Here is a 26,321-nt window from a genome sequence, read left to right as displayed (position 1 = left end):
AGACACAATCCTATGTATATAGGAGAGGGACTGAAGAGGGGTAAGCCACTTAAAATTTTGAAAAGTCACAATCACTGACAACCTTTCACAGGCAAAGCACATTTTGGTTGTGGTCATGAAAGCTTCTCTCATGACTTTGCTTCCTTTCGATGGCCACATCTTTGCTCGCCAAACTCCACAGCAGCACAGTGGAGTCTGTACTCACTTTGACATTAGATTCTTGTACCTGCGAAGTTAAGGATCAAAACAGAGTGGTGAAAATATTACTGCCACACTGTTCCCTTCTATTCAGCACATATAAATATTACAGTGCCTTAGAAAGGCAAACAGTATCACTTTTTCACACCCTCAACTGTTTTTGCAAATGGTAAAGGATATTTAGCATTTGTATCCCTAGATTTAGGAGTACAGTGGTACCTCGGTATACGTCCTTAATCCGTTTCAGATCCTTTGACTTGTACCAAACAGGACGTATACCAAACTAATTTCTTCCATAAGAAATAATGGGAAAATGATTAATCCGTTCCAATGAAAAAAAATCCTATTGTTATTGGCATATTATACAATAATTTAAACACTGCTTAATACTAAAATACATAAATACAAAAGCAATTACATGAAATAAGTGAAAATTTAACCTCGCTTTACTTTTTAATAACGTCTTTGTTTTTCACAATCGTAGATACCGTCGTTCTCAGCAAACAGTTCCAATAAATAATCCATAAAATCAGAAGTGAAACGTGGAGGTTAAAAACAATAGAAAAAAGTCTTCTTAAAAACAACGAGGTTAAAATACAGCAGGAAGCATTCTTTATATATTAAAAAAAACTAACAAAGCAGCCCGGTGCCTTTTTACCTGGCGGGCACCCTGCTTCTCAACAGGGGAGTCGCCCTACTTGCAGCTGACCTTAACTCTGCCTACTTCAGCTACTTCATATGTTCTCTCTCTCTCTCTCTCTCTCTCTCAACCTCCCATCCATTCTTTCTTTTTCCTCCCCTTCTAGCCGACTCGCGCTTCTATTTATCAAGATAAGCAGCCCCAGGAACAATCACGAATGTGGATGGTCTCTCACCTGTGCACTTAGGTGAGAAACGCCCACATTGCGAATCGCCCTGAGAGCCGCTTCCACCACATAACCACCACGCCCCCTCACCAAGCCACGAGCGTGGGGATTATTTATTTTAAAACTGGCCTTTGACAGGAGCTGTGCACCCGCTATACCACACACGTGAAAATTCACAGAGAGTTACAGCGTGGGTTGTTCACTGAATGCTAGCAACTGCCGCACCGATGCTCGTGGGCAGTCGTGGCTTTGTCTCGAGAGAGGTAAACAAGGGTAGCACTCGGTGTTATAGCACGCGAGTCGTATTCCAAACAAAGGTCGTTTACCAAGCAAAATTCTTCGTGTCCAAACAGGACGTATACCAAGTTGGACTTATTCCAAAGCAGACGTATACCGAGGTACCACTGTACTTTATATCCACAGGTCATCCATCCATCCATCATTCAACCCGTCGTTTCCTAACACAGGGTCACGGGGGTGTGCTGGAGCAAATCCCAGCCAACACAGGGCGCATGGTAGGAAACAAATCCCAGGCAGGGTGCCAGCCCACCGCAGATCCACAGGTCACGATGTTACTTAAAAGCCACTCATACTGACAAGTGCATGATTGTTTATTTATATAAATATATGTTGCATTACATAATGTATTCTTTATTGTCCTTTTTGTCAGTTATTGGTATTGTACACGTTTTGCTAGTCTCAGGGGATGTGCAAGTTGAGAATTTCATTCTTTCTGGACAAATGTTAATAAACTTGTACTTAAAGATAGCCTTACAAAAAGTTGTGAACCTACACAATGCATTTCCAAAGCAACTTATATACTTTTATTAAATCAAAAATGCTGGGTCCTTGGTACAATAATGAACTACTGAGCGCATGCTCAGTTATCCTTCTTTAGGGAAAAACCTCAGGAGTGATGGAGGATTGTTTTTTTTTTCCCATTTTCCAGATGTCTTAAAAAAACATAAAAGTCAATGTGTATATTATTAAAAGCTTTTTAATGAGGTTGCAGCAGCAATAACCAGGTAAGCAAGTCATTGCTTAAATAACAAACCAATCTGCTTACAAATGTAAATTCCTATCAGCCCTCTACGTCCATTTGCTTCTGGTCAGTGTAACAGGAGAGGTATGATCTATTTTGGCATCATCGAGGACAAGGAAGGAGCCATTATTGGATGGGATGCCAACCCACTGAAGGGTACAGTCAATCACACACATAGTTATAGTGGGTCAATTTACAGCTGTCAGTTAACCCATCGACAAGGCTCCCACTTAAGTATTTTAATAATGAATTAATGACATAGAAACATTCACCTAATAAACTGAATGAATGCTCTGTATAGGCTAAGTCAGCAATGTTTTCCTTTGTTCTTCATCTATCCTGACAGCCTGTGAGTCTCACAGTCCAAAGTCATGCTGTGAGCTCAAGTGGCAACTTTAAATGGGTCAAGTTTAAGTGCAGGTGCCATGCAATAAACAGCCCGTCCCATCCACATGTGGAATTTACTTAGAGCCTCCTACTAGCAGGATAACATTTGTCTTCTCAACATTCTGTAATGAAAAGTAAAGGTGCAGGAAGTGGGTAAACAAACTTTATAAATATACATTCAAGTTTTATTTTGCCCAAGGATATTGACAAAGACATGGATGTAGTTACTGCTTTATCACATTACTGATGATAAAAAATGACAGATGTAATTGAGCCTACTATGTCCTATCACCAGGAAGGGTTTAATATGATTATGAAATGCTCCTAAATGTAAATACAGCTAAATACTAAGTGAAGTGCACTCAGACTTCAATCAGCAACTTATAACATTATATTTGCTTTAGCTGCCCTCTAAATTATTCAATCATTTTAAGCAGATGGATATAAGACATTGATCAGGTTGTTGGCCCTTTACATGCAGGGCCGGATTAAGATGAAATTGGGCCTGATGCTGCAGTGCAAAAAAGGCCTGTTTTTTCTCGGCATTGGTGCATGTGCATTCGACACTCACCGTACATGTGCACTCAGACCGACCAAGAAGCTTTAATTGCTTGCGATGCAACCAGCCAGCCTTTATTGAATATGAATAATAATAACGACGTAGTATCGTAACAACTCGAGATTAACATAAAACTATGTAACATCAATGTTCAAAAGAAATAGTCTGAAAAGTGCACTTAATGCAGAAAATCTAACAATGAAATACACAAAATTTTGCAATTCTCTTACGAAACAGAGTAAGAAAAAATGAATTTGCAGAGACATTGGGTCAAAGTGACTCAGTTCAGGCTCTTGAGGGTAAAAATTTGTCCACGATTTAAATTTCATAATAGACCAGAATCCTGTTGAGGATTTTACAAATTCTAAACATCCATGCCGGGCGCGCGGGCCAGCTTTTAGTTTTACCTTTACAGATAACCATTTAAATAGCCATCGATTTTTACTGTACAACTAACTTTCAAGGTGAAAAATTTACTACGTGGCACTTACCGAACAATAATAAAGTGGAAAGAATCCCCAAGATATTGCAAAAAATGCAGCTAAATTACTAAGTAAACTGTTTAATGTAAAATTGATAGCATTAACATGAAATCTTCGGTTAACAATAAACACAACGATGTTATAGTTACGTCACAGCGCAAAGAACAACAGTAACTGTATAATAAGTAACGCTGTGTCTAGGCGTCCGAAAGTCGGACTCCAAATTTCATTCTAAGAATTATTTTGAGATTAAAATAGCAAAGGAAAACTGTTCAGCTTCCGGAAAATTCTCGTCTGTTTTCATCTGGGTCTATTTCAGGAATGGGCCTAATGCTGCAGCATCAATAGCACCCACCTGTCTACATGACTCTCAGCAGCACGTGTTTGAGGAAGTGCAACTGGTGGTCTATATTAGCAGTAGTCATTAGATTGTACAGCAAAAGCTTTTGGCTATCTTTTCTGTCATTTTAATGTTAATTATAATTTAAATGTAGACATTTTAATATGTATATATTTTATAGACTTATATTTTAATTTTGTGTGCCTTCTGTGTAGTTTTTATTTATTGGATCATGTAGCACTAAAGAATGAATAAACTTATCAGTTTGGTAAAAATCAAACCCAATATCATCAGGAGACTACAACAGTGAAACTTTCTTTAATTAATAAATTCACTTATTTAGTCTCATGCATAAGAATTCCTCTATTCTGTTTAGATAAGAAGAAGAATGCATATAAAGTGTGATGTGTCTGATAGTACAATTTTAAAGCGTCCAGTGTTATTCAGCTGATGTTCTGTATCGCTCTACTACTGTCTCTTAATTAACACATGATTACTCCAACAATGCTAAAAGCTGAAAGGGAGAAGAAGTAGTCTTTATGAGATTAAGGTTTTAATCAAATAGAATGAGTGGTTTTCAGTCAAACCACCATCCCATTTATACCACAAACTTAAAATACCAGCAAATCATTTACAGCTTCGTAGATCTTTCAGCTCCACAATCTAAGTTTGCCTGATAATGCAACCCAAAGAAGTGTTATAATGCATATGTGCCTTTAAGGTAAGCACACATCATGTATATAGATAATGTGTGTCATTGTAGGACGCCCCTATGCCATGTTTAAAGGAGTAATTACATTTTACATAAATGAAATTCATTATATATCAAAAATGCATTTAAAAATGTAAACAATTTCTTAACTTTAAAAATATCCATTTTTACATCCAATCCAATTATAGGATTAAAGGATTCTATCCAAGCAGCACCAGGCACAATCCAGAAGGATGAGGTTTTAATTTGTTAAAATATTATTAGCAGTTTAAACATAATATTTCTACTCTGGGTGTTCTTCAAAATGTTTAGAAGGCCAATTTTTAAATACACTTCTAATTTAGAATCAAATGAAATTGAAATATTGGAACAGTTTTTGCAAGAACAGGCCATTTAGTCCAATAGGCTCATCTATCTTATTCATGTCATTTTAATGGGCTGCAATTCAATTGCAAGGCAAAAACCCACACCAAGATGATGCATGAGTGTGCAAGGTCAGGCAGTGACAACCCAACAAATAGATAACTGTGTTAGGAAATGAGTCAAGTTAAACCATTAACTGGTATGTTTCAAGTCTGAGTCGCCAGTTAACACATATGCCATAAGATATGGCTAAAAAAAAAAAATCAGAGCACCCAGAGAAACAGTTCCATGGTCACAGGTAGAAGGAGCAAACTCAACATAGATAGTTGACTAGGCTAGGATTTACACCCAGGACTCTAAGGCTGTGTAGCAGCGTGCTAAACCACTATACCAACATGCCATCCCTAAAGTTATAGCCATTCGATTTTATACAATATACAAATTACTGAGCATCTATCTTTTCAGTGAATATTGTGTTTCATCTGGAAGTTAAAAAAGAATTGCCCAAAAAATGTTGGTTTAATCCTTTCTAAAGTTTATACATTGTTTGAATCTCTCTGTCCCTAAGGACTTGACTCACTTGTACTTACTGACTTAAATGCTCCTTATTGATGAAAGTTAGTGTAAATATGTAAAAGTATACAAATTCCAAATAAATAATTTGGGTAAAATTTATTTTTATTTTCAAGAATTATCAAAGTGTGATCCAATCTGTCCAATCCACTTTCAGTTTCATTGCCAGGTTTAGTGGACTGACAAATCAAAATAAAAAAAAAAATGGTGGTTTACCAAACATACAACCAAAATTGTTGGAGCCGATGTGGACGATTTATTAAATGTGTGTCAGAGGGCAATGTGAAAGAACCTGGAAATCATATCATTTGATGACAGGCACCCATTACATTCAGAAGTTATCTTTCAGTAAACCCAATCACTTAAATCTGCACAAACCACTCCAGAAATCCCTTTGTTCTCAGCGCCATTTACCTTCTGCTAAGAAATATAAGGAGCAATACAAAAGTTACGGATCTGTAGAGTTCGCCATACAATATGCACTGCGGAACTGCCTAATTAAAAATCTACTGTTAATCCATTAGAAATAGTTATCAAGTGCTGTTTTCAAATTATGTGAATATTTCAGAATTTTTGTGTAACTTTTAACCTTGCTGTTCCTAGTAGTTTTGAATGCAGCTGAGAATTTTTATGTTTTCTTATGTAAACATGACTAAATAAAAACATTACCTTAACTTTTGTATAATTACTTAATTACTAACTACACTTTTATATTGTTTTATGTATACTGAATAAAAAAAAAACTTTAAAAAGTTTTCCTTTTCTGTATAGCACTTTAAGAATCATAATTCAATACTTTATACAGTGTATGCTTGTTTTAATTTAAAATTAAATGTATTATTTTGGATTTATGGATTTTTGTTTGGAAGTCTTTTGATCTTTATGCTCTGCTATAACGCTTTAACTAGGGTATTGTAACAATCAAAAAGGCAATGACTACACACACACACACACTTCAGCCCCCACAAATGTTTTCGAAAAGTACTTTTTTCATGTCATTTTGCAACCTGCTTAATCCAGAGCCTGTCCCAGCCAGCACAGGGCACAAGGCAGGTGCCAGTCCATCACAGAGCAAACACTCACCCACACAACAAGGCCACACTAGGGCCGATACAGCATCTCTACTTCACCTAACCAGCATGTTTTTAAACAGTGGGAGGAAACCACAGCACCCAGAAGAAACCCAAACAGACACAGGGGGGAACATGAAAACTCCAGACAGACGCAAACCCTGGTCTTCTTACAACAAGGCAGCAGCACCACCACTGTGCCACCATGCCACCTAAGAAGTATTTATAAAACTTCTATATATTAAATGTTAACTTTGTTACTGTTGTGTAGTCTTGATCATTTTAGGTGAGAACATTATTTTCTGTTATGCCTCACCTTAAAGGGTTCTAAATGGCACTTTACTAGGTTGTGTGGTGTCTCATAGAGCCATTGCTTGAAAAGAACCATTTGATTCAGGGAAGGGTTTTCTTCGTATGAAATTGGTTCTTTAGGCTTTGAAAAAGTTCTTAGTACATGGGCAAAACAGAAATGTATTTATAACCTCTCTAGAAAGATACTAACAGATCAAGAAAACCAGAGCTCAGTCTGTGTGACTGTATGCAGCAAGAATCCTTTTAAAATTCTGAACCCATTGGCATTGCTTGCACACATGTATTATCATCTAGTCAAGGCTATTTATGGAGCCTGTTATGAATCTAAATAAATGCTGCTTCTGGAATCTTCTTGTCGATGGTTCATTTGAGAAAAAAAAAAAGTTTCTCCTATGGAACCATTTTTTGCGTTGTGCCCTCCCCAACCATAACCTATCATCTATGGGAGAGGAGTGAAAGTTTTAGATTCGTCAAAAATTTCGATCTACAGTTTTCGATGGATCTCGAAAACATTGATATCTTGGTGATAAGTGTGTGTCTACCTGTGTGTCTCAGTTTCTCAAGGACAGTCTAGACCTTGAATGGCTGGATGGAAAAATACCAAACTCAAAAATGAAGTCTGTTATGAGATGACAAGGTGCTGATTAAATTTTGAGCCAAATTGTGCAAGAGAAAGAGGCATTGCAGAGAAACCCTTAAATACCGTAATTCTGCAATTGATTATGAATTCCTCTTGTCAATTGCTATCGTAATGACCTATTCTATGATCAGAAGGATCAGCATCAGAACTGTAAATAATTAAATGTTATAGAATAGTCTGGGTAACTAGGTTTCTAAGGCACAAAGCCTACTGGCGCTCACATCCAAATTTTTTTTTGGAGCCTTTAAAAGAGTGGAATGACAATATGAAATCTCATGGTAGATGATTAAAACATTTTAATAACCAGTAAATCTTTGTTTCATATAACAGAGAACCCTATCACAAGGTAATTCCACAGTTTACAGGAATACAATTTGAAGAAACAATGGGAATAAAGTAGAGTCCTTACATTGTCGGCTCTCCAGCAAAAGTGCTATGGACTTGCTTCAAATACGCAAAGAAAGTGGGTAACGCTTTAAAACAGGGCCTCAGGGAATTGCTGTAGTGCATCTACTGGACACTGTAAGTCTCTTATCGCTATCTAACATAAACACTACCTTTCTTTATGTCTTGTAAAATGGCTATAAGTGATTAACAGATGCACTATGGGTACCCAATATTGTTAACTGTCATTTCTGTATTTTATGTTTAACTAGCAAAATACCCGCGCTTCGCAGCGGAGAAGTAGTGTGTTAAAGAAGTTATGAAAAAGAAAAGGAAATATTTTAAAAATAACGTTAACATGATTGTCAATGTAATTGTTTTGTCACTGTTATGAGTGTTGCTGTCATATATATATATATATATATATATATATATATATATATATATATATATATATATATATATATATATACATACACATACACACACACACATATAAACATATATACATATCTACATATACATACATACATACATACATATATATATATACATACATACATACATATATATATATACATACATACATACATACATATATATATATATACATACATACATACATACATACATACATACATACATACATACATATATATATATATATATATATATATATATATATATATACTGTATATAGTAAAATTCCCGTGCTTCGCAGCGACGAAGAACTGCTTTTAAATTTTTATTAAGAAGAAACGAAAACCTTTTTAAACTGAGGGAAAATATACCAATAACTATCTGTTAAGGATCTCTTTGCATACCACGTTGTCAGTTCAGCACTCCGGTTGTAATATGACCAAGCTGTGCACTGAGATTACTTTTGAGAATGCAACGTATAGTTTTGTCCAGGAGGAAAGCAATGTTGCCTCAAATCAATGGCAACCTTTTATAGTGTGTGTCCCTGAGACTTAATAATTGTCATCGCGAAGCAGAGCCTTACTGGAAATTTGAGGCATTTCAATTGAAATGGAAGATCAGAGGGTATAACGGTGATGCCAGAAATACATTCAGAGTGTGGAGCTCTGATGTTTTTTTGTGTAGCTGCCTTCACACAGCTTCTCCGCTGCTTTATAAACGAACGCCATATAAGGCCATCGTTTCTCCTTGCTTCGCGGTTCTGTACTGTTTTATTGTTCGTTTATTACGATTCTTATAGTTATTGTGTAGCTATTTGAGACTTACTTTACTGTTCAGGTACCCATTTCCTTTATTTAATCTGCGGCTTGTACGCTATTTTTTGTTTGTTTATTACGATTATAGATATTTATTGATTTCCTTCTTTAGCTGACTGTCTGCTCATATAAGGCGCTCCGCTGGTTTTTTGTGAAGCAGCCTTTACACAGCTTCTCTGCTGTTTTATAAACAAACAACATATAAAGCCATCCTTTTTCCTTGCTTTGCCAAGGAAGCTGCCTTTTTATTTAATCCACGGGTTCTCCACTGTTTTATTGTTCGTTTATTACGATTATTATAGTTCTCTTTATATATTACGTTGTCAGTTCAGCACTCTGGTTGTAATATGACGAACATGCACGAGCTCACTCTTGAGAATGCAACGTATAGTTGTCCAGGAGAAAAGCAATCTTGCCTGAAATCAATGGCAACCTTTTGTAGGGTCTGTCCCTGAGACTTATTAAGCAGAGCCTTGCTGGAAATTGGAGGCATCTGAATTGAAATGGGAGATCAGAGGGTGTAATGGGGATTTGAGGAATACATTAAGTGTGGAGAAACTCTAGAGACAGCGTGTGTATTAACTTGTGGATTTTTTGTGAGTATTTGGTGGCAGCGTGACGAAGTTGCTTCCGCAAGACTGCGTTAGCTGTGGAGCTCAGCTCGGAGCATATTCATTTCCTACCTTGTCAATTGTGTAATGCGTTTTTTGAACAGGTTTGATGCATGGAAGTGATCACTCGTACTGCGTTCAGTCAGTTCACGTGAGCTGCTCTCTTGTGTGATGTTGTGATGTCCACGGCTTTATTTAATGTTAGCTAAGACCCGGCACTTAAAAGTTTCTCGCTACATCAATTTTAACTCCGTTACAAAGTGATCCAAAGTCTCGTTTATACCTCGTGTCTTCTCATTAAACTTGTATCTCGCGAGTAAAGTATTCACCATTTTTCTTCAGCGCTCTTTGGGAGCTCTTCCTTGTTTTCTACGTACTGTGTTCACAGTCAGTTCACGTGATTATGTGGGAGGCGTGATGATGTCACACGCAGCTCCGCCCCCCCCCCACGGCCATCGAGCTACAGTCCATTACAGTATATGGAGAAAAATAGGTTCCAGTTATGACCATTACGCGTAGAATTTGAAATGAAACCTGCCCAACTTTTGTAAGTAAGCTGTAAGGAATGAGCCTGCCAAATTTCAGCCTTCTACCTACACAGGAAGTTGGAGAATTAGTGATGAGTGAGTGAGTGAGTCAGTGAGGGCTTTGCCTCTTATTAGTATAGATAAGGAACAAACAAGAATTTTAAAAAGTCTTCTGTTTAGAAATATTTTTACTGTTTCTTCAATATTTACAGGCTGTGTGCTAAAAATGTATATTTTGTGACTGGAGTCTTTTGCGTTATGCTAAAAAAAAAAATAATCACCTCTAATTTTAACAGCAATTTCAACAAGTGTAATAAAATGCTTATTTAAAGGCAGTTTATAAATAACTACAGTCTGCTCAGCTGTCTAATTATTTTGGTATTAGTGTGGCATGGTGGTGCAGTGGTTTGGGCTGCTGCCACACAGCTCCAATGTTATGGAGTTTGACTCTGAGTCTGATCAATGTCTCTGTGGGATCTGCACATTTTTGCGGTGGTTTTCTTAGGGTACACTGTTTATTCCCACATTCAAAGATATATTTGTGATATAAATGGTGATTTTAAGCTGGCCCCATATAAATGAGTGCCGATGAGTGTAGTTGATGGAATCCCATCTAAAGCTGGTTCTTGCCTTGTGTCGCATTACTCTGAACTGGAGAAAGCAGGTTTTATTATTTTATTATTGATTTTTTGGAAAAAAAGATTATTTTATTAGTCATCCTAGTGCAAGAATTCTAGATAGATAGATAGATAGATAGATAGATTCTGAAAAAGCAATCTTATTAATTGTGCTTTGGCAGTTGTAAGGTTACGACATAATAGAAAAAATCTTTTTTTCTTTTTGCTATGGACATATGTTTCTAATGGATGAACCATCAAGGTTTATCTAGAACTTCACAAATTCATGAATACCATTTGTGTTCGTGTTTAATGGCTAAATATACAGAAAGGCTTATAAGGCCAAATGTAAAGAACACTGGCATGCTTACAGTCATCATTTACATTGTTCAGTTGTTTCCTGTAGGATTTCTTGATGTTTAAAAGTTGAATATACTGTAGAAGTATACAAAGTCAGCTACCAGTAACTCCGGAAACATTTATTCTCTTACAAAAAGGTTAAGAAGTAAACATGACATAAAAGCAGCCTAGCAAATATCAGCCTAACATTCATCTGCAACAAAAGGCAGCAATGAGAGGACACCATTAGACATCCATAGGCTCGATGAACAGATGCAAATGTTATCAACAAAAAGGACTTGCAATAAAATTTACTTCAACATATTTTAACTTCAACTGTCAACTTAGTATCCACTCCACGTATATTGAAAACGGTCACACAAGTATTTGCCGTCGGAAGGGAAATTTCAGGTTATATAAATACCATGCCTTTTGTAAACTCCTCTGCCTCTATGATTAGCGAGTTAAAGGCAGATCAAGGGATACATGGAAGGTTATGTAGGGAATTTTACTAGCCAGGGAATTATATTTGCAGACAATTCTTTTGTTTAGTGTATGTCTGGACAAAACACAGCTCTTACCATGGACACTTGGTTGTTTTTTTGCTAAGTGAAAAGCTGAATTAGAACAGAATGTGATTAGGATCCATATTTGGTTATGTTGGATGTTCAATATGAATCTGTTTTTTTCCCTATCTTGCCTTTGTGTTGTTTTTAAATTTTAGCAAACAGAGAGACAGCTTTTGTCCATGCTATCAGTTCTGCGGGGGTCATGTACACTTTGACTAGAAACTGCAGTTTAGGAGATTTTGAAAACTGTGGCTGTGATGACACCAGAAACGGGCAGCTAGGTGAGTTATCATGGCATTATTTTCCTTTTTAAATCACTATCCTGATTTTTTTTATCAATCATGTAATTAAAGATGAAATATTCAAACAAGGTTTTGTTAAATGGACTGCTGTTTTGTTAAGCAGGAGTTAAATGTCGACAAAGTACAAGAGAACTTTCATCTTTTAAGTTTTTTGAAGTTTTGTGTGATCAGCTTGTGATACATTTCTAAATACATTTTCTGTCCTATCACTAGCTTCCCACACTGTTCACGAATGTTCTACGTTCATTTTAGGGGGACAAGGCTGGCTTTGGGGTGGCTGCAGTGACAACGTTGGCTTTGGAGAGGCCATCTCAAAGCAATTTGTCGATGCCCTGGAAACAGGACAAGATGCACGAGCTGCTATGAATTTGCACAACAATGAGGCTGGTAGGAAGGTAAGTGACTGCATTTGACACTGCAGACCCACGTACACTAGTAATGCTTCATTTTCTGATTCTTCCCTAGTCTTTAGACACATTTGCTGATACTGTCCCTCTGGTTTAAATGACTCCTTTTTGTTTAATAATGTTGTCCTTAATTAATTTCTCTAAAGCAGTTTTTGATCTTGCTTAAAAAGAAAGATGCTTTTAAAGCCTTAAGATTGACCTAACAAAACCAATGAAGTTATAGATGAACTGGTTAGACCCGTATTTATCAACCATCTGTGAATGAATCCCTAGGAATTGCACTAAAAATCTGACAAGGCTAAGAATTTTTCCTAACCCAGAGCAGGATACGAGAAGTAGTCCTGCACCCACTCCCAGTCAGAAGTAGAAGTTCACGCTTGAGAAGGAATGATATCATGATTTTGTGGCACAATGAGCTGCAATATGGCACTCATGAAGGTGTTCTGAAATTTCCCTGGAAATCATAATGATGCTTTGTAGTTTTCTGATACTAAGGCTTCACCACAAAGATAATAATAATTATAATATTCAAAATGATGTTATTATGTTCATATAAAAGATTTATACCACTCTCAGAAAGTACTCCAAAGACATGCATTGAACCGGACCACTTACCAACAATAACACTGTAACTAGCACTGAGATGGGAAGATCAAGACACACATCAAATGACAGAGCCTAATAATGGATGTGTTTATTTAACAATAAATAATTCACAGCTATACTTCCAGAAGAATCACCTTCCTGCTGTTTAGGCCACATGAAATACCCTGTAAATTAACAGTTACTGAATGTAGCCACAGCTATTCTTGTGGCATTACTAAAGTGGTGTTCACTCTACCAGTGTTCCTGGTTGTCTTCGAGTCACATGCTGTGCCCCTCTTCATGGTCCCCAATTATCTTTAGCAAGGTTAAATTTATTTAATGCCCCTGAAGTCTCTGCCTGCTGTCTTGAACCTTCCCAGGCTCCTAAAAAGTAATGCGAATACGGTATTCCAGCAGTTCACGGAATGCAGAGTTCAGTTTGACATTTTGCTATCACTCACCCATCCAGCCACGCCTTTCTGCAGGGTAATATGCTGAATACTACAATACAGTTTGTATCCATAGCCAACAATTCCATTTTGGTTGACATCTTATGCCTTCTTTATATAGATAGAGTGTCATGTACAAGAATTGTTATGAATATTGTTCCATATCTGTCAAATTGATATGTTACAAGTTCAATGATGTCCAGCATTTCAAAAACAGTCTACCCAGAATATATGTGCTGATTTCTGCCGGAATACCATTTTCCAGCAGCTCCTAGCAAATTAGGACAGCTCACAAGCTCTCGTAAATCCTGGTGAAGGTAGGAGTAGCTTCCTAAATTGGGAACACTGATAAAATTCTGTTCCTTCAGCTCCAAAAGTTGGACCGAATTTGTGTCATTTGAAGATTTTTAAGCCAGTTAGGACCATTAACCTAATCTGAGACGCTTGTTTAATACAGAAACATAACACTGATGGCCGCTGTTTTAGTGGCGGCTTTAATCAATAATTAATGGGATCAAGTAAATCAAACACGGAACTAAGGACATAAGACTGCTTAATGAATGAACTGAAATTCAACCAAAATGACAATTCAATTTCACCTTTAAACTAATAGTTTTATAATCACAAATGTTCACTTCTTTGGTCTCCAGGAATTCTGCATGCTTTCACTAGCAGTTGTCTTGATCAAACTGACCTTAGCATTGAAGGGTTTATTGGATCATCTTTATTTTAGAGTGTAGTGGCTGATACTGGCATTTTCAAAATTCTAACATGGCTTCTGATCATTTTTTTTGTTTCTAAGGGTTTTAAAAATAAAACCATCAATGCCATAACACGAAATGCAAAATTACATCCACACTTGTAGTGAAAAGAGTAGATAGCTAAAAATCTATTTATGTTTTTATTATTTAACATTTCTATCCACCCCACCCATTTTCAAAACTATCATATCCATGCTGCCCTCTTAATATTTATATTTACTACACGTTTCTTGTATTTATAGCAACTCTGACATTGAGCTGGCTGTGCTGATTAACACAACTTCAACATTGCAGACTGCGCTTTCTTCTTAAGTGTGAAATCACTACTAGTTACTCGGTACTAATTATTGTTTGTGCCTTGAGTAGTGCTGGCATGAAAATTCTGATGGGGCCATGCCAGAATTTTTCTATACTGTATGTCTGCAGACATCTCTAATGTAAACATTAACTTACCTAACTAATGATCTGTTCCTGTTTTACTAATGACTAGAGAAACAAGCAAGTTCACATACTTTTCATTTCACAAAAAAATCAATCAAACAATAGGATGCTGTTGACTGGCATTAAATCATTGTGATACCCTTTGACATCATGATCATTGGACAAAATACAGCCATTTATGTAATTTAAACATTAAGTAAAGTGAGGGCTTTGTGATCACACTATGTTCAGGAAAATCTGATGGCTATGAGCTCCTCTGTCAAAACCTCAAAGTTAGAAGTGAATGGTTTTGAGATGAAAAAGGACAAACAGGCCACACACACTGCATGTCTGGTATAAGCAATGTAGCCAGGTGTTTACTAACAATAGGAAACATGATTTCTGCATGCATACATACAGTACATACATACATAAATACCTATGTGGGGCATCATCCATAACAGCGTGTGTAGAATTCACTTTATAACATGGCGTGTGGACAAAAGTGGAAATGTACTTACGCACAAATAATTCAGATGCATAAATCTATGTTTTTGCCAACTTCTATGTTTTTCCGCTCCATAAATCCTGGTCAGCATGAAAAGTAACGCACGTGCATGCGCCTGCTGTCCCGCCCCAACTCCTCCCAGAATTACGCTTCTTTGAATATGCAAATCAATATAAATAGCCCTTAAGCTCAGCTTTGTTGGTTTAAAACAGTGGTATAAACAACAAAAGGAAGTTGATTGAGTGACATAGTGTGTCGGAGAAACTCGAAAGCTCAAGTTCACAAAATTGCACAGTGCCCAAAATAAAAAAGTTGTCACATATCAAAGTCGCCGTGAAAAGGCGAGTCGTAGCCCATCATCTGAGTGTCATATGAAAGCTTACTAGGGTACAGAGAAAAAAAGAAAGGCACACAGTGTGAAAAAAGCATGAAATGTCAACTTTAATCTCTAAATTTTCACTTTAATCACGTACTTTATCTTGTCATTAAAGTAGAACATCATAAACTTCATCTTAAAATCGTTTAATTTACTAGTTTCTCAAATCCCATCGTAACTGAAGTAGCACTTTAAATGCTTTGTTTTGTATTTGATCTTCTATGTGCTCTGTGTGTGTGAATCACTACGTGCTTCTGGGCTTTCTATTCTTCTGACATGACACAGAATCCATTACATTCGTGATATTATAGCTCTCTGAAAAATTAAAATACTGAGATGTATACTTGATATCATTTTCATGATGATAGGAGTTAAAGCATGTTAAACATGGGGACATGGTGGCAAGTGATTGTTCATGTCTCACGCAAGATGCTTGCCATTCGCAACCTTCGATGAAATAATTTATTGCAGCAGTACTGTCTCTTTCAAATGTACTAACCCCCAATTCCTGTCCTTACTTTTCTTTCTCCAAATACCCAATCGCCACACAATCAGCTCTGTAATAGACGTTAAGTCATCTGAAAGCTTAGAACGCCAATTCTTCAAAACTTTTAAGGAACATTGAAATATCTTCGTAGTACATGTTTAATTATTCTATCCATCTATCCTTCCAATGTTGCGCCAGCACCAGCAAGAATACAGCGCAAGGTAGGAACAATCCATGAACGGAGCGCCAGCGCCTTGCTAGCACTGCGGCACCGTATCCTCACATGTTTAATTATTAACAATATAGACTATTTAAATTAAGTTAATGTTTTATCTGTATAATATAATAAAAATATTTTGCTGCATTTCACCTCAAGAATTATATTGTCATCATATGTAAATACAAGCTTTTTTAAAGTGACTCAGGTTGTGCAATATTATAACTGTATCGCAGGTTTACAGTGAGGTAATTGTACTTATAAGTACAAGCAGTTCTACAAGGAGCTGATTGAGTGCATTTAGAGTTCTTAAGAATGAAGCAGTTTCTGAACCGCGAGGTCCGTACAGGAAAGGCTCTGAAGCGTTTGCCGTGTGAGAGCAGTTCAATACACAGCATGGCTGAGGCAGCATGTGCTTGATGCTGTATACTGATAATTCCCTCTCTGATCAGCTGCTGCTGTGATTCCCCACTCAGATACAGTGATATAAATACTCCGAGTGGTGCAGTGAGAGTAATATGGATAAAGATGATCTGCTGTGGCAACCCCTAGTGGGAGCAACTGAAAGAAGAAGAAGAAGGTGCAGTGAGAGTAACAACACTAAAGCAGCTATTGTATTTAGAATAGTCTGACCATTCTGTGGACCATTATATTGTTACAAGTTAATTATAATCAGATGCATTAAACTAATAAACAATATGCGGTTAATTTCAGTGTATTTATAAAGCTGCGTCAGGGATGTGGATCTAAAAAAGAAAGGGTAACCACACAGGAACAGTAGCACTGCTTTGACACTGGGTGCCGCCAGTCTGCAAAGCTGAGCGCAGAACTTGCGTATGCCAGGTTATGAGCTACCGTGGAAATGTGTGTGGCTTTACGGCAAGTTTAGGTTTTATACATCGTGATTTGAACGTGGAAACATTCTTTTGCAACATTTTCGTGCATACGCACCGTTTATACATGAGGCCCCTGCTCTTTCTACACCTTTTTATGCACTTCTTTGGAACAGGAGCATCATATTGCTGGCTTATTTTCCATTGTACAGTTAAGCGGAAGGTGCATACAAAGGCAAACTTGGTGTATGAAAATCAAGATGCAGACGAATGTCTTGTGAACAAAGTATTCCTGAATTAGATCTTCTTTGTGCTTTTTTTTTCTTCAAAATACTGTAGCTGAATATTTTGATTCTTTTCTCTGTCCTGTGCTACATGGCCTGGACTGGGAAAAGCTCAAACAGAAGAGTAAACATAATTGAAAAAAATAACAACAATAACAGGCAATCCTCATTTTATTATGGGAAACGACTTTCAAGTCTCATTACTAAACTGGAAAATGCAGGGTGGATATGAGCACACACACACACCCACCCAAGGGTACAGAGAACACTGCAAGGCTGACTAGTCCAGTCCGTCAGCCATGAACAGGCTTGCAGCACCCACTACAAAGACAGTTTCTCATACTACAAGAAGAAATATTTTTCTAAACAAGTAATTACATTGAGCATATGATAGAAATCTGGAACAATTACTTAAAAATACAAAGCTGAGGGTTGTTATAAACATCTGAATATTAAGGATAAATTACAGAGAGAAGCTAAGTTTACACAATATTTGTTAGGCCTGGGCTCCACTGGACCTTAGTTCAGGAACAACACTGGTGTTCAGTGACTGAAATCTCAATCAAAGGGAAAAAGCGGCAGGCATATCAATTTCTGCAACTAGGGAAGGAGAACTAGCTGGGATGCCAGTTGAGTCCATGAATGCTAGAAACTTCAGTCTATGGCCCCATTTGTCAACTTGCTATTTATGTAATTTTTTTCTTTGTCTCTGCAGTAGATTGGCAACCCACTTAGGGTTGGTATCTATCTTGTGAGCAATGCAGGCAGAATAATGTGTGGCAGCCGGAGACCCTGAAGTGAATTAAGGTGGCTTGGAGGAGGATCAGTAGACAGATGAACATTTAAGTGCCTGGTGCACTGCATTTTTGCCACTTTTTATGTTCAAAAATAACTTGCCTCAAACTGATAATGAAGCTCCTGCCAGGCTGCTTTTGTTTCAGTTGATACGTCTAACAGCCTATAGTGAGCAATAATGAACAGTTTATATGTCCAGAGAGTAAAACTTTCAGATGTGGGAAAAAGTTTATTATTTTCTTTACCGCTATTGACTATAGACTGTTATGTTACTTTGTCATGTTTACTTTTAGTGTTACTCATGAGGTTGTAGTATAGTGACATGGACACAGTGATGTGAAAGATAACAGAATAGTGAAATTAAAACCAGAGTGCAGGTAGCAGATCAAGATTAAAGCAATTGTTTGATGATCAATCAGGCTGTTAGGTTTGGGCTCATTCATCAGCGCCAGACCTTCTGTCTGTAGAGATGGTGCAGCACAGTCTGCCTTTTCGACTTCTACAATTGGGAATCACTGAAGAATGTGACCACAGCAGTTACCACGGTGGAAATAGAAACATGTAGTGTGAACAAGAGTGACGGCAGCTCTAGAGATTACATGAATGTTATGTTCCTGCACATTCTCTGGACCCTCAAGTATCTGCATGGGAGCATAGAGGCCTGAACCGTCCTTAAAAAGGTGAGAGCGGTTGACAGTATTGTTAAAGGAAGAATAACCCTAACAGTTGGAAGACAAAAAGGAAAAGGTCAAAATGACAATAAGAGGTTGTTTTAAATACAGTAAGAGATATCTCTGCAGTTGCTCTTTGGCTTAAGGTGAGACACAGAGCTAGAAGGTGATACAAGTAGGGGGCTGTGAAATGACAATATAGGAATCAGCCTGCACATTATGCAAATTATTAAAGTCTGTCTTTTAACATAACATCTTGCAAAATAACAAACTATACAGACAAAAATACCAGAAATGTAAAATATTTGTGCAAACTCCAAATACAGTGAGAACTAAAGGAAAGCAGAAAACTTTATTGAACTCTTTGGGAAGTATGTAAAAGAAAAAGTCCCAAGTCAACAGATTATGTTTAAAAGATGCCTACTGTGCTTGCAAACAGGAAATACTGTAGTATCTTTTATTGTTTTTAGATCATTTTTGGAGTTAGTGAAGGTACGTTTTCTTATAGTGGAGAACGTCTTTCAGTTTCTAAGCCGACTCCTGTCACTAATTTAGGACAGTGATCTTCAAACCCATTCATGGGCTGCAAGTTTTGTTTTTAATTGGGCTACTAAGTGAATTAAAAAAGGCTGTTATTGTCCAGTTTCTATGTTTTGAGGTCAATAAAGAAATTACAAAACAAATCTAGATCAGTTTTTATTAGAATATACCTAAGCATTTATACACAGTGCATGGGAATAATTTGGTGGTGTTTTTTTTTTTTTAAGATTTCCATTACCATGTTCATTCTACTTTTCCAGGTGTTCTGGATATTTAGTTGATTATTTATTAATGAGCACATTAGGGGGTCTAAGGCAGAAGTGCTTGAAGCTTTTAAGCATTGTTTCCTGGGTCTCTACTCTTCTCTTTGTTATTATCATTATTCGGATTCAATTAAGGAAGCAAACTACACATAAGAAGGCAAATTAATAGGAAAACAACCAAAGAGAGTTTGACACTTAAAGCTACAGAAAAAATTAAAATATTTGTAAATGTCTTATAAATGTAAAAAATAAAACTAGTGTCCTTTTTGGAATGCAGGAAAAAAAAAATGACCCTCTAATTACATGAGACCAGTCAGAGGTAAAGTGACTCTCGGATTGTGAAACTGGTTGAAACAAAAACCTGCAGCCACATGAGTACCCTGGACTGAATCTAAAATCCACTGATTTATAAAGTATATAATAAATTCATAATATATACGGCCTCAATAAGAGCTACTTACAGTATACCATGTTGTTCTTATGAAACAATAAACATACTATGAACACACTTTGACTTTGGTCTTAGCTAGTGCCTACGCTGAAGTCTTGAAATCATGACTGAAGGTTGTTATTTATACCCAATCTTATTTATTTTTTTTTCCTTTATGTTTTGAAACCTGCCAATTGCGATTTTACCACAAATTATGCCCTTCTGCCATTTGTGCCCTCAGCAACTCAAGCCAAACAGGCTAGCTGAACTATGTCTAGGCCAGGCATTTTCATATGCTCATGCACAGAGCTATTAAGATTTTGAGAATGAATCTCATGTAACTACTACAGAAACTGTTTGGAAATTAAAACTAAAGTGCATTTGTTTTCAATTTTATCCAATAAAAAATAAGAATTAAAAAAAAGCTGCATATATTTCAAATGAAGCTAAAGTCATCAATAAAGGGCTACATGAGTCTTCTCCCAAATTCTTTATGTTTTATGAAAGTAAATGTAGCAAATATTCTTGAAATGCAAGCTTTTATTTTTTCTTAATTACTGTATATTTTAAATAATCTTAAAGAGTAGTTGACCAGTGACGTAAAAACAAGCTTCATAGCATGATAAGAATCATAAAGATTCCAGCAAAAATAAACAGTGGATTAAGAAGATGTGACATGAATTGAGGTGTATATGCAAAACAGTCAATAAATCGGTAGCATTTCAAGCAGTTTTATGAAGGTGAATGAGAAAAAGCAGGACTAGGATTAACGATGGGAAATGTTTGGATGCTGTGAAAAGGATTACTTGCTTTTGCATATACTGTGGATTCGGACCTCTTCACTTTTGTCACATTTTGCTATGCTGCAGCCTTGTGCCAAAGCAATTTTTTTCAACATTAAACAACACCCAATACTTCAAATTGACAAAGCAGAAAAGAGGATTGTAAAACTTTTTGAAAATTCATAAAAAAAACCCTGAAATATTACATTGATACAAGTATTTAGTCCCTTTAATACTTCAATAGTTGAAGCACTATTTTGCCGGTCGCCATGAATAGACATAACAAGCCCTACATACCTGAACTTGGGGATTTTTTAACATTCTTTCTCTCAAGCTCCATTGGTGTACAAATATTTTCAGGTCTCTGTAAAGAGGTCATCTGTTATCAAGTGTGGGCTCTGGCTGGGAAACTCAAGGACATTCCCAGAGTTGTCCCTAAGCCTCCTACTCTTGTGTTGTCTTTGCTTTGTGCTTGGGGTCATTGTCTTGTTGGAAGGTAAACCTTCAGCCCAGAGCACCCTGGAACAGGTTTTCATCAAGGACATCTCTGTATTCTGCTCTGGTCAGCGTTCCCTCGACCCTGTCTAATTTTCCAGTCCCTGCCATGGAGAAAATATCCCTACATTGTTATGCTGCCAACACCATGCTTCACCTTTGGAATAGTATAGCACAGATGACGAGCAGTATGTGGTTTCCTCCACACATGAATCTAATCTTGGTTTCCTCACACCAGGGAAACTTGTTTCTCATAGTCTGAGAGTTCATTAGGTACCTTTTTGAAAACTCCAAGCAGTCTTCGATGTGCCTTTTATGGAGGAAATGCTTCTGTCGCGCCACACTCCCATAAAACTCAGTGGAGTATTGTAGGGATGGTTGCTCCTTCTAGAAGATTCTGTCATCTCCAAACACATTCTCTACAGCTCAGCTAAAGTGACTATTGGGTTCTTAGTCGCCTCTCTTACCATGGCCCTTCTCCCATGATTGCTCAGTTTGGTCAAGTAACCAGCTCTGGGAAAAGTCGAAGTTGTGTCAGACTTCTATTTGAGAATTATGGAGCCCACTGTGTTCTTGGGGACCTTTAATACAGCAGGAATTTTTTTTTTAGACTTCTTCAGATCTGTGCCTTGACAAATTCCTCATTCCAAGCTGTACAAGCAATTTCTTCAACTTATTTGCTTGGTTTTTGTCTTGATAAAAATGATGAACTGTGGGACATTCTATACACAGGTGTGTGTCTTTCCTGATTATGTCCCGTCAAATGAACTGACCACAGGTGAACTGCAAAGAAGGTGTAGAGACATCTCGATGATGATCACTAGAATGGGATGCACCAGAGCCAGATTTCAAGTGTCACGGCAGAGGGTCTGAATGCTTGTGTCGATCTCCGTATTTATATTTTTGTTTTTCATTTTTAATACATTTGTAAAAATTTCTAAAAATCCTGATTTTGCTTTGTCATTCGGGGAAATTGGCTGTTACCTGATGTGGGGAAAAAAATGAATTTAAAAGATTTTAGCATAACGCTAACAGAACAAAATGTGTAAAAAGTATATGCAAAGGCAAGTAATTCTTTTTACAGCAACCAAACATTACCTATAGTTAATAATCCTAGTCCAGCTTTAAGAATTTTTACCATTCATCTTTGCAAAACTGTCTCAGTTCAAGGGATCTGAATACTTTGAGTCCACTATAAGCTAATCTTTACTTAACAATTTGTTTTTTATTGTATATATCTAAGAAGAAACATTGCTTCCACACAGAAACTTCAGAAACACTACATTTTTTATTGTTCAACATTTCATCTGCTAAATGCTTATTAGATTAAACTTGTTTTTTTTTTTTTAGCTTTTTTGTATTTTTCATACTAGAATTCATTACCTGTTTATATATACTTTGTGACAAAAAAGTAAATTCGGAAGATCAATATGGAGGCATCAGAAATCAGTATGGCCAGAAATATGAGTAAATAGGTTTCCATGCCTGTTGCTCTCAATGGGTTGTGCATTATGCCCTAACAAAAGACGGGTTCATAAAAACCTGAGAATGACGATTTCTTCATGATGGGTTTGTCACCTTTACTGTTACAGGGAAGTGCAGCATATCCCAGCACATTCACTTATATTATTGAGTCCTGATATGCAGATATACTGGATGTGCAATAAATTTGTGTGCCTGGGAAGAAAAAAAAAACTTTACACAAGGACAATGCACAAATTCCACACAGACAGGAGCCAGACTGGTATTTGAACCCAGAAAATAGGAGGCACTAATGATAACTGCTAACCCATCATGCCACCCTGTCCATAAATATCTATACATAATAAAAGGGTATTGTTCTGTCAGCAAGCAAAACAAAAAAGAAATGTGATAAAAGTGAACGTCACAGATAAAAATAAAAAGAAAGTTAGACAAACTTTCTTTATTATTCAGTGTAGTAATATTTTTCACCAAATTTTAATAGTTAAAAAATACAGACTTACATATTTTTTAAAGTTTAAACTTTCTTATATTGGTTTAGAGCAGAAAGCAGTCCACAGTGCAGGCACACAGTTTTGTAGCAGATGCTCTCTACACCATCATGATAAAGTTGGAGTAATTCACTGGACCACCAATATTAGGTCCCTGAGGTGAATGTCAAGTGGCTTTTTTATTTCTTTACCAAACAAACATGCTATGCCACCCAGACTTCCCATTCACATTGTGATTGGTAATGCGCCAGTCTTACCCATAACACTGTGTTCACTGTAGCAGAAGGGTTGAATCTGAAAGCCCAAAAGGGCCTATTACAAGACCTGAATGTCTTTTATGACTTGTATTTCATCCACGTATTCTTGGGACCAATGGCACAATCCTTAATTAGAAGACTCGGTGCATCATACATTTAAAAGGTCCTTTTATAAGTATTTAGTTTTATTCTTGCTTTAGGGATCTTACATTTTACTTTGGCCTTTGTAATACTTAAGAAACCCATGGTGATCATTGCTATGCTGTTTAAGTACTTATTTTTTTCATTGCCAGTGCTCATTGCTTGTGTTTTGTTTGATTTCCATGGCACCTGGAGCATCATTGTAGCAGAATATGTACCAAAGAAACCCCCTTTTTCAACCACTCCTGAAAAGAACTTCTAGTTGGCCTTCTCTGAGCTGCCAGAAGAAAACACGACAACAATAGCTGCGCTAAATAAATTCTCCTTTTTTTCATGGTCAGAACAATCTTGCTCAATGTGAAACTTTTCCCCTCTTTCAAAGGACTGCAACAAAAAGAGGAGTTCCTTTTGAAATAACAGCTGTTTGTTTCTAGCAAAGTCAAGAGATATTGAGAAGGTTGAAAGATTAAAACCTCAGTTCAGCCCATTCTGTCTGTGCTTACTCGCTTGCTCACATGCGCGCTCCCGCTTGCTCTGCTTTCTATGTTTTCTTCCTTCCACAATATCATCTGTTCTCCTTTCTGGGTAAAATGTGAATGGAACAGTTTAGCATGTGCCTGAACAAAGGGGAGCTTCAAAAACTCATTGTAGCACAGCTCTCGACTTGTCTGTGAATGCGGCCAGCAAGGCCTAATTTTACATCCTCCCATTCAATTGGGTGACTTAGTAAAAAATAATCAGATGAAAATCTAATTTTAAAATAATTACTGTTTTCCTATTATAACATACTCATCTGCATGCCTTTTTCCCCTACAGGCAGTGAAAGGCACTATGAAAAGGACATGCAAATGCCATGGGGTGTCTGGAAGCTGCACAACACAAACCTGCTGGCTTCAGTTGCCAGAGTTCAGAGAGGTGGGCAACTACCTAAAGGAGAAATACCACAAAGCCCTGAAAGTGGACCTCCTCCGAGGAGCTGGCAACAGTGCAGCAAACCGAGGGGCCGTGGCAGAGACCTTCAGTGCCATCTCAAAGAAGGAGCTTGTCCACTTGGAGGACTCGCCGAACTACTGCTTAGAAAATAAAACTCTAGGCTTGCAAGGCACTGAAGGCCGGGAGTGCATCAAAAAAGGCAAGAATCTGAGCAAGTGGGAGAAGCGAAGCTGCAAAAGGCTGTGTGGGGAGTGTGGCCTGGCTGTAGATGAGCAAAAAGCCGAGATGGTGTCCAGCTGCAACTGCAAGTTCCACTGGTGCTGCGCAGTCAAATGTGAGCAATGCCGCAAAACCGTCACCAAGTATTTCTGTGTGAAACGGGAGAGGAGAGCCAAGAATGAGAGTACAAGCAGGAAGAATATAAGGTTAAAGAAGAAGCACTAAAGTACACTTCTAACGACATCCATTTTTGTCAACATGGAGGACATGAACAGTGCAGAGCCACGATTCTGTAAGAGCCTGCATCATCTGCAGGGGCTCCTAGGTTGTCAATAGATGAACCTTTATAGTACACCACTGGGTGGAACTTTCATAACAGCACTGAAAGAAGTTTGTCGTAAAAACAAAAGGGACTCAACTATTGAGTTTAATTTGGAATGTTATAATACAGTGATTAGCAAGCAGAGCTCAAAGCTCAGAACAGACGTCACTTTACATAAGTACCTTTTATTAAGTACATCTGCCATTCACTACTGATAATACCTGGACAATATCTCTTGGCAACATACAGTAGGTTAAACAATGTTCCTCACAACAATGAAAAAATGTTTTTTTTTTACAGCAGTTTGTTTTAAGAACCAATTAATGAAAACTAAGGCCAATTCTAATTGTCTATATATATATATATATATATATATATATATATATATATATATATATATATATATATATACATACATATACATATATATATACACACACGCACAAGCTGTCCCCCGCGGTTTTGCCCACTTAGTAGTGAAACAGGACAAAGTTTAAAAATGTAATTCTGGCCATGCAGAAGGTAGGTACACTCCAAAGTCAAATGTTGGCACTGTATCTGATTGTGTTCAGCTCTGACGGAAGAGCATCCCCCATGTGGAGAGAAAAGCACATGGCTGTAATACCTCTGGCAATCAGCACCTACCCTCTAAAACACACAAAGCTCTGATATCTCTCTCAAAAATGTCAAACGTTACTCCTTAACAATCTGTAGATGATCATGTCTGTTGAACAAACAGGTATCACTAGCTAAGTGAAGATAAGGTATGCTCCAACACGTGGTGAGAGATAGAGCAACTTGAAAGGAGGCTGGCACGTGGGTGAGGAGGTCCCCACCCCCCTCTTCTCATCCCGCAGCCGCTCTCTCGGTTTTGCGCAAATAAATCAGTACCGCGAGCAAAACATGATACTTAGCGCGACAGAAGTCGCAAAATCAACTGGAATGTTCAAGCAAATTATAAAAAAAAAACCTGATCTAAATCCGTTAAGTAGTCCTCTCATGAAAAGTGGACACACACATATATATATATATATATATATATATA

At 37.2% G+C, this 26,321-nt stretch overlaps 1 protein-coding gene across 1 annotated transcript in view; it reads left to right on the top strand.

The window, feature by feature from the left end:
• Nucleotides 1–25,994, top strand: part of wnt8b (wingless-type MMTV integration site family, member 8b) — a 34,126-nt gene extending 8,132 nt beyond the window's left edge. Inside the window, exons 4-6 of the mRNA XM_039772615.1 lie at nucleotides 11,982–12,107; nucleotides 12,381–12,523; nucleotides 24,619–25,994. Coding sequence (XP_039628549.1) covers nucleotides 11,982–12,107; nucleotides 12,381–12,523; nucleotides 24,619–25,179 — 830 coding nt within the window. The 3' untranslated portion in view covers nucleotides 25,180–25,994. The remainder of the gene's footprint in view (nucleotides 1–11,981; nucleotides 12,108–12,380; nucleotides 12,524–24,618) is intronic.
• The last annotated feature ends 327 nt before the right edge of the window (nucleotides 25,995–26,321 follow it).

This window comes from Polypterus senegalus, chromosome 1 (assembly GCF_016835505.1).
Source record: "Polypterus senegalus isolate Bchr_013 chromosome 1, ASM1683550v1, whole genome shotgun sequence".
NCBI classification, from domain to species: Eukaryota; Metazoa; Chordata; class Cladistia; order Polypteriformes; family Polypteridae; genus Polypterus; species Polypterus senegalus.
Note: the sequence above shows the minus strand (reverse complement) of the source record. Positions and strands in the feature narration are given on the sequence as shown.